The sequence below is a fragment of the Leguminivora glycinivorella genome, chromosome 1 (assembly GCF_023078275.1).
Source record: "Leguminivora glycinivorella isolate SPB_JAAS2020 chromosome 1, LegGlyc_1.1, whole genome shotgun sequence".
Taxonomy (NCBI): Eukaryota; Metazoa; Arthropoda; class Insecta; order Lepidoptera; family Tortricidae; genus Leguminivora; species Leguminivora glycinivorella.
The window spans coordinates 26,046,994-26,056,171 of NC_062971.1; the positions used below are offsets into that span (position 1 = coordinate 26,046,994).

Sequence of the window (9,178 nt, forward strand, 5' to 3'; positions counted from 1 at the left end):
TTTTGATGGGTATACCTGTATGAACCTGTCCTTTTAGTCGTTTTTTCGTTTATTCAAAGAAACAGACGTGGCGAGGCAGTTTGCCTCAAAATACGAGTATGTACTTTATCGCACTAGCTGAGCTGCGAAATGGAGAAATTATGAATGAGTTCATTTATAATGAACGCCATGCACCTTTGCAGCTCACTGTACCTAAATATGAGAAGTGGTACTTTATCTGCGTATGTTAAAACCTCAAAGGGACATAATTATGTACTGAAAATTTTCGTACAATACAGGTGCGAAAAGGAAGTTTGTAATTCGTGTCGATTTAACACATTTGAATTTTTCGTCATTCGTTTCGAACTTCCTCATTTCCTAATTCATATCGTATAATTATGTTATATTGTTGTTGAATATCCTAAGGCACCCCATAGGCGCATAGGGCCTCCACAAGATCCTTCCACGCCTTTCTATCTTGAGCCACCGCCTTGCCCTCGTCCCAGCTCAGTCCATATTCCCTCAGCTCGTTTTCTACGCTCCGCCTCCATGATTACAAATTCATTGCAAAAAAGCGGCTCGGTTGGACATGGAAAATTAATCCATTTATGTACCTACTTATTTCCCAGTGGGAGTACCTGTCTCATTCGGAGCGCAGCGCTCGCCTGAGCGACCCGACGCAAGTGATCCGCACGCCCATGATCGCCGGCGGGCTGTTCAGCATGGACCGCAAGTACTTCAACAAGCTGGGCAAGTACGACATGCGGATGGACGTGTGGGGCGGCGAGAACTTGGAGATCTCCTTCAGGTAACTCTATTCGTTTAGTAACTATTTTGGTGACAGAACTTTAAAGAAAATAATTCCGTACTTTTTAAATAGTCTGCCGGAGAATATTAAGCATGAGCCAAATAAGAAAAAATTAAAAACGCATTAAAACTGCACCTCTTGCAAACACTTAAATGACAGTTACAAACGTGTTAATGTCATTTAAGTGTTTAAATATGTAATTAATATTTTTATATTATAAGTACCTACATAAGTAGTTTAACCTACATATCTGCTACTTAACTAGAGACTCATACCTGCAGACAAACTGTAGAAACAGTTTTGCAGGGATATGTTTTAATTATAATATAAGTCCTATTACTGTAATTGATAATAACAATAACAATAAATAAATAAAATAAATTATCTTGCAAATTCCAGCTTCTAACTTACTGTATAAACTATATTAACTATTATACTTAACATTAATTCACCTTCCAATTCTGCAAGTATTCAATAGGTCAAAATGGTATAAAATATGTGTTTATTTAAGATCCTATTCATGAATCAGAGCTATGCAGGGAATATGAAGATATCAATTTTATTCAAAGGAGTGTTCCACCTTTTCTTACATATTTCGTTGTAACACTTGTACATAATAACCGTCGTACAAGCTACAGCTACAACCTAAGCCTAAGACCTACAGGTATTCAATAGTAATATACCTTTGACATTTTTGACTATTGCAAACTAAAAGCTCGGCCACACATGCGCGTTTTGAGAGCGTAGCGTTAGCAGAGCGCAAGGATAGCGGTGCGCCGGACGCTGGTGTTGCGCCCAGCGGACGCCGGCGGAAACTAACGAGCGCGCATTCAGCGCGCATTCCGCTCCGCTTACTCTACGCTTCAAAACGCTTTATCGGCGGAGGCTTTAAAGTTGATTTCTTCCGTACTTCCAGAGTGTGGCAATGCGGTGGTTCCCTAGAGATAGTTCCCTGCTCCCGCGTCGGCCACGTGTTCCGCAAACGACACCCATACACGTTCCCCGGCGGGTCCGGAGCCGTGTTCGCGAGGAACACGCGCCGCGCCGCTGAGGTGTGGATGGACAACTACAAGGAGCTGTACTACAGGTCGCAGCCGCTGGCCAAGCAAGTCGACTACGGAGAGTAAGTTACTTTACCATCAAACATTACCCTCGCATGTTCTCAATCAAGGCAAGGGCCTAAAAAAAATATTTACATACTTACATTGTGGGTATTAGTGCTATAAGAAGAATTGATTATTTCATTTTAAATAATTAAATTGCTTTTGGATCTTGTAGGTATCTATTTTTTTTTTAATGAAAGGTATATCTAAATATATAAAAGAAGAAGCTGACTGACTGACTGACTGACTGACTGACTGACTGACTGACTGACTGACTGACTGACATATCAACGCACAGCCGAAACCGCTGGTCCTAGAGATTTCAAATTTGGCACGTAGGTTCCTTATATAGTGTAGAGGAGCACTAAGAAAGGATTTTCCAAAATTCACCTCCTAAGGGGGTCAAATGGGGGTTCAAAGTTTGTATGGGGAAACAAGATTAGTTTGACTATTTTATTCGAAACTTCACAGGAAGATTCCTTAAGACATATGACTGAATACGTGTTTCAGGTTTTTTGAAAATGTAACCCCTAAAAGGGTGAAAAGGGGGTGATAAAGTCAAAAAATCAATATGGGTATCGTTTTTATGGTTTATCGGGTCGCTGATCACGATAAATACAACGTTTTTAAAATCTAACGAGGCGGAAGTGAAATACCTTCTCCCCTGTTGTGGTGCAATGGGGTTTAAATATCAAAAAGAAATATATTGACTGACTGATTGACATATCAACACACAGCCGAAACCGCTGGTCCTAGAGATTTCAAATTTGGCACATAGGTTCCTTATATGGCGTAGAGGAGCACTAAGAAAGGATTTTTCAAAATTCTCCTCTTAAAAGGGTGAAATGGGGGTTCAAAGTTTGTATGGGGCAACAAGATTAGTTTGACTATTTTATTCGAAACTTCACAGGAGGATTCCTAAAGACATATGACTAAATACATGTTTCAGGTTTTTTGAAAATTTGACCCCTAAAGGGGTGCAAAGGGGGTAAAGTGAAAAACACAATATGGGTATCGTTTTTATGGTTTATCGGGTCGCTGATCACGATAAATACAACGATTTTAAAATCTAATGAGGTGGAAAAGAAATTTTCTCCCCTGTTGTTGTGCAATGGGGTTAAAATATCCAAAATAGCCATAAGTATAGCTTTAGTTTTTATCTTTACTTCTGGTTCAAGAGATTTCAAATTGACACGGAACTGGAAGTTCCTTAGAGGAGCACTAAGAAAGGATTTTTCAAAGTTCACCTCCTAGCATGATAATTTGATAGGGGCAAGGACAGGGACAGGGACAGGGACGGGGATAGGGATAGGGATAGGGATAGGGATAGGGATAGGGATAGGGATAGGGATAGGGATAGGGATAGGGATAGGGATAGGGATAGGGATAGGGATAGGGATAGGGATAGGGATAGGGATAGGGATAGGGATAGGGATAGGGATAGGGATAGGGATAGGGATAGGGATAGGGATAGGGATAGGGATAGGGATAGGGATAGGGATAGGGATAGGGATAGGGATAGGGATAGGGATAGGGATAGGGATAGGGATAGGGATAGGGATAGGGATAGGGATAGGGATAGGGATAGGGATAGGGATAGGGATAGGGATAGGGATAGGGATAGGGATAGGGATAGGGATAGGGATAGGGATAGGGATAGGGATAGGGATAGGGATAGGGATAGGGATAGGGATAGGGATAGGGATAGGGATAGGTATAGGGATAGGGATAGGGATAGGGATAGGGATAGGGATAGGGATAGGGATAGGGATAGGGATAGGGATAGGGATAGGGATAGGGATAGGGATAGGGATTAGGGTATGCAAAAACCGGTTAACTTAAAAAACCGGTTAATAACCGAGACTTTTCCTTCAAAACCGGTTAACCGGTTATTAACCGGTTTTGAAGATTTTTAGTAAATGGCAGTACTACGCAATAATTACCATTACCTTTAAGAATTCTGATGTTGATGATGGCGTAGCAGGTATTACTTGCACGATGAAGATCATTTTTATCCAGTTTTTGGAAATTTGGTAAATGCGGAAATTGCTAAAAAAAGGCTTGTGTGGTTTGAATGTGATCGACAGTTGCGTTTTCTAGGCATGTCGCGAAGGTCTACAGCTCCCAGAGCCCCTAGTAATACAACTTACAAGCAATTGATGTAAGAAAACCAAGATCTCCATTTTACCTTTCTTTTAAAAAATATAGTTTGAAATATACGGTAGACTCCGGTTACAACGACGCTCAAGGGACCGCTGATATTACGTCGTACTAACCGGATGTCGTACAAAACGAATTTCATTTCTTTTAATTAAAAGTAATATCTACATCTCTATTACTAAAACATTTCAATCAATAGGTTTATTTACAGGGTATTATTATCATCATAGTATTAAATTAATACCTTATTTTATTGTGACTTGTTTAGTTAGAAAAGTCCTTTTTAGTATGCGTGCTTGCTCATCATTTGTAAGTAAAGCTAGTTTATACGCAATCGAAAAATACAAATTGGGTTCTATTTAGCTTATAAGATTAGACCCGAGGCGAACAAATTGTTAAAATTTTAAAAGCAATACTCCAAAAAGTTACGTGGCCACAATGTAATCTTGCTACTTGTTGTAGGCAAGACAGGGGGCCGTGCTTGGGTGGAAGTAGCTTTGTTTCCTCAATTTACTAGTAAAACTAAAAACGTTGTCGCTCGTCGTTGCAACCGGACTTGACGGAAGGATTCTGTCTAAAATGTGTCGTAAAAAGCGGCTGGTCGTTAAAATCGGAGTCGTAATAAACGGATGTATACTTTCATACTATAACATACGAAAACCAAATAAATACCTGTGCTTATGTCGTTGTAAGAGGTTGGACGTTAGGTCTATGCGGAGTCGTAATATACTAACCGGACTCTACTGTATTGTATAAAAAGTATAATTGAGTAGACTCGGGACTAATTTTTAAAATAAAATCATTACAGATAATAATGTTGTCAATGAAAAGTAATGAATAAATCTTTATTATTACAAAACATTAAATAATTACGTATTTTTGAACCTTTTAATGCCTAATTTTCCAAATTTTGAGAAATAAATACAGTTTCGGTTATTAACCGGTTAGAGACTATAAAAACCGGTTTTTAACAGAGGCCAAAAAGTCTCGGTTAACCGGTTTTTCGGTTAACCGGTTAACCGGTTTGCACACCCTAATAGGGATAGGGATAGGGATAGAGATAGGGATAGGGATAGGGATAGAAATAGGGATAGGGATAGAAATAGGGATAGAAATAGGGATAGGGATAGGGATAGAAATAGGGATAAAAATAGGGGACGAGGACGGGGATAGGGATAGGGGAGGGACGGGGACGGGGAGGGGGACAAATATAGAGACAGGGACGGGGAAAAAATAGGGATTGGGGTCGGAATAATCGGTCGGCAATCGATATCTAGGCAGTGTAAAATGCAGGTGGCTCAGTGGGAAGGAATTAGTAAGTAGGCATCGGCGAGTATCCTGCATCCGTAATAACTATTACATTCAATGTGCTGTAAGAAGATCGTTGTTTGCTTGCCTTTTATATGTTTGCGTTTGCAATAAGTATAAGTAAAATGGAAAAAATTGTAAGCGATAATGCAAGGAAGTACTTTTTACCCTACCGACCATAGCGTCGAGATACTGGCTATGTGGGTTGTATGAAGTTTCCCCAGTATAAATATTTATATAGGTAAAATACATACATATTCTCGTACCTACTACCTACGCTGTGGTCGCTGTGTAACAATTCTACAATCATTGCAAGAATTTCTTTAAAAACAATAGTAATATGTGTAAGGTACAGTCAGCCAAAACCGGACCGTACAGCAAATAGATCAGTTACAATGGCCCTCCAGTCGAGAATTGCCCCGCTTTACCTTAATCGAAATAATCGCGGACAGATGTACCTACAAAGAAACCTACGGATCCAAATGAAAATCTTATTTTTTGTAAACGTTTCAATAAGAATACTTTTATTACGCGGGCGAAGCCGCGGGTAAAAGCTAGTTACCTATAAATAAATTTAAATGGATTCCTACCATTGAAACATTAAGTATTCTTGACCACATATTAATCACGATCTCACCGCAGCATCTCGGAGCGCGTGGCGCTGCGCACGCGGCTGCACTGCAAGCCGTTCCGCTGGTACCTGGAGCACGTGTACCCTGAGCTGCAGGTGCCGCGCTGGCCGACGCGCCGCGCGCCGTGCGCCAGGGCGCGCGCTGTCTCGACACCATGGGCCATCTCATCGACGGCACCTTAGGTAACCTTGACTATATTTGTACCTAAAACATGTTTCCAGAGCTGTCGGTTCCAGTGTTGGCTGACACGCCGCGAGATGTGCGGAAGGAAGCTCGCTGTCTGAATGCAATGACACGTTAAGTAGTCATGATGGTCCACGGTCTAGCACGTGTACCTACTTCACATGCATACCATGCAGTAGATGCAGGTGCTAGCGCCGCCGAGACGCCTCTCTAGCCTCTCTTCCTGTACCTTGAACGCTAGAACGACGTAGCGTTGAAAACCATACTAAAGTTGCCGAATCCTGCATCTGCTGTGCCTACATTAACATGCCTATTTCTAGAAAATAATCAGTATTCACTATATACAAACTTTCATATAATAATTTTCCAGGAATGTATCCCTGTCACAACACGGGCGGCAACCAAGAGTGGCGGTTCGAGAACGGCCTGCTGCGGCACCACAGCCTGTGCGTGTCGCTGTCGCGCGCCGACCGCGTGACGGCCGTGCTGGCGGCCTGCGACCCGTCCGACTTCGCGCAGCTCTGGCGGCGGAAGGGCGCGCTCATCACGCACGCCAAGCTCGACGCCTGCCTCGACACCGACCGGCCCGCGCTCTATTTAGAAAAGTGCAACGAGGACAAACCCAGTCAACAGTTCACGTTTTAAATGACTAGTTCGATATTCCAGTTAAACCGAAGCGAAACAAATTGGTAGTTAAACATTGTTTCGAAATAATATGAGATGAACTATCAGTATTGCGTACCTAGTAACACTTAAAAGATAACCACTTGAAATTAATTTAATTGGTGGTATGTCAGATCCGCTGGTAACCTTGTTCAAAACTACTTGATGATCATAAAATCTGAAGATGGAGGAAATTGTTATCTCGCGATGAATCCTCATTATTTTATAATACATCACAGACTGCTGAAACCGCGATCCAATATCTTGTATAGGCTTTAGTGCTAATTATTGTTAAGTAGGTAAATATGAAACTTTATACAACTAAAAGACGGTTTCGCTTTAAAAGCCTATTATTAAGAACAATCTTATTCCTTCAAGATATGAATGCCCTTTTTGGCGTTTAGTTTTAAGAAAGTTGCTGTGATTAATTAAGAATCTTCATGTAAAAAGACTATGAATCTTCTTATAAGAAGCCCTTTACTGTACGATTTCATCAAATTAATAATCATCACATAATATTATATTATATCATCACATCACGGCAACTTAGGTACACATTGTATTTAAATGAATGTATGTGAGATTCTACGTCTTTCAGTTATACTCATTTAATTTATCACAATCTCTAGTAATCTCATAATCTGTGAGTCTCTTTCCAATATAGGTACCTACTTAGTGACTTATTTTAAATTTTTGAAATAACCAACAAAACGTTTGAGAATTAAGAATAAATATGAAATTGAATATTATATTAGAAAATATTTTATTGTAGGAGGACATCACGTACGTAAGAGTTTACACCGTGGAATTTAACCGCTAAGACTCACTTAATATGTTTAAGCAGTTCATGATGATGAATGAATGATTTGCGACTAAGTACATTAATAGTAGTTACCATAAAGTTGTAAATATGTAATTATTATAAGTGCCGGGAAAGTGGAATGTGGATATTGTATAATGTAGTGTTTTGTAACAGTTATACATTAGGTACATTAGATGTAAAGCTGTTCTCACTTTAGGATATTTTAGTTCAAGCAATAGTTAGGTTTATTATTATATTTGAGAAAATTATTAAAATATGGCCTATATTGATTTAGACTTTATTTATTGGTTACGTATTTCAATTATATTTCAATACTCGTTTGAGATAAGATGTATGTTAACATGTGTATGTATATTTGATAGAAGGAATTATTTATTATTTCTTTTATTGCTTTTAAGTACCGATATTTGTTTAGGAAGCTACTACTTACTACTTTTTCTTCCCTTGTATGTAAACTGCAAATTTTCATACAAATAATATGTTTTATAATTATCATTTATATATTTTATCATTTCTTAAACTTATTTCCATAAATTCCATATGTAAAGTAAGCTTTATTGGTGACCTTTACATAAGATAAGTTACTTAATAGGTAACCAAGCGCGGATCCAGCTTCGTGCCCAGGGGGGGGGTCACGTGGTCTATTTGTCTAACTTAGGCTCCAGGGGGGGTTCATGATCCCCATGACCCCCCCCTGGATCCGCGCATGTAGGTAACTCTGTTAAGATTTAGATGACTTTTATGCTAAACCAGTTAATTTGCAGTAACTGTATTTTAGATACTTTTATAGCCAGAACCATCTACTTACCTAACATGGGTATTTTTTTTTTCTTGTTTTTTTAATAGGTGGATTTTCTTCAACTGCAAAAGCGAACAAAACTTCATTGTAAAGTTAATATATCTATCCTAAAGCAAATCATGAGGAACTTGTGTTATATGTTTACAAAGACTTTTATTTATGACTGAATTTCACAAATCAGTTTTTCTAACAAATACGGGCACTAAGCCACTAAAACAAATACAAATAATTTAACCATTATTTCACTTTCGTTTGTGCAATTAGTCTTTGCAAATACAAATAATTTAACCATTATTTCACTGCCGTTAATTAGTCTTTGCTAATACACTAACTACAGGCATTTTACCTCTTATAATAATATGCCTAGAAAATGTTATACATACATACATACATACAGTCACGCCTGTGTCCCATGAAGGGGTAGGCAGAGCACATGAAACTACTCAGGTTTCAGTGCCACTCTTGGCAAATAAGGGGTTGAAAGAAAACGAAACTGTGACATGTCACAGAAAATGTGTAATGTGTGTGTGTGTGTGTGTGTGTGTGAAATGTGTGTGACAGAAAATGTTATGTATGTCACAAAGTATAATATTCATGTAATTTAAAATTATTATAGAGTCCGTCTAAGCTAACTCTACGCTGACTAACGTGATGTGTCATAAACGTAATTTTCATAGAAATTTGACATCTCTGACGTTATTTACACACTTTTGCTATGCG

The 9,178-nt window shown here is 39.1% G+C and overlaps 1 protein-coding gene across 1 annotated transcript in view; it reads left to right on the plus strand.

The window, feature by feature from the left end:
- LOC125226909 (polypeptide N-acetylgalactosaminyltransferase 2-like) overlaps nt 1-8,692 on the plus strand; it is a 128,231-nt gene extending 119,539 nt beyond the window's left edge. The window contains 5 exon segments of the mRNA XM_048131090.1: nt 609-787; nt 1,704-1,910; nt 6,001-6,091; nt 6,094-6,172; nt 6,544-8,692. Of these exon segments, the coding sequence (XP_047987047.1) occupies nt 609-787; nt 1,704-1,910; nt 6,001-6,091; nt 6,094-6,172; nt 6,544-6,818 (831 nt within the window). The 3' untranslated portion in view covers nt 6,819-8,692.
- Nucleotides 8,693-9,178: the final 486 nt, after the last annotated feature.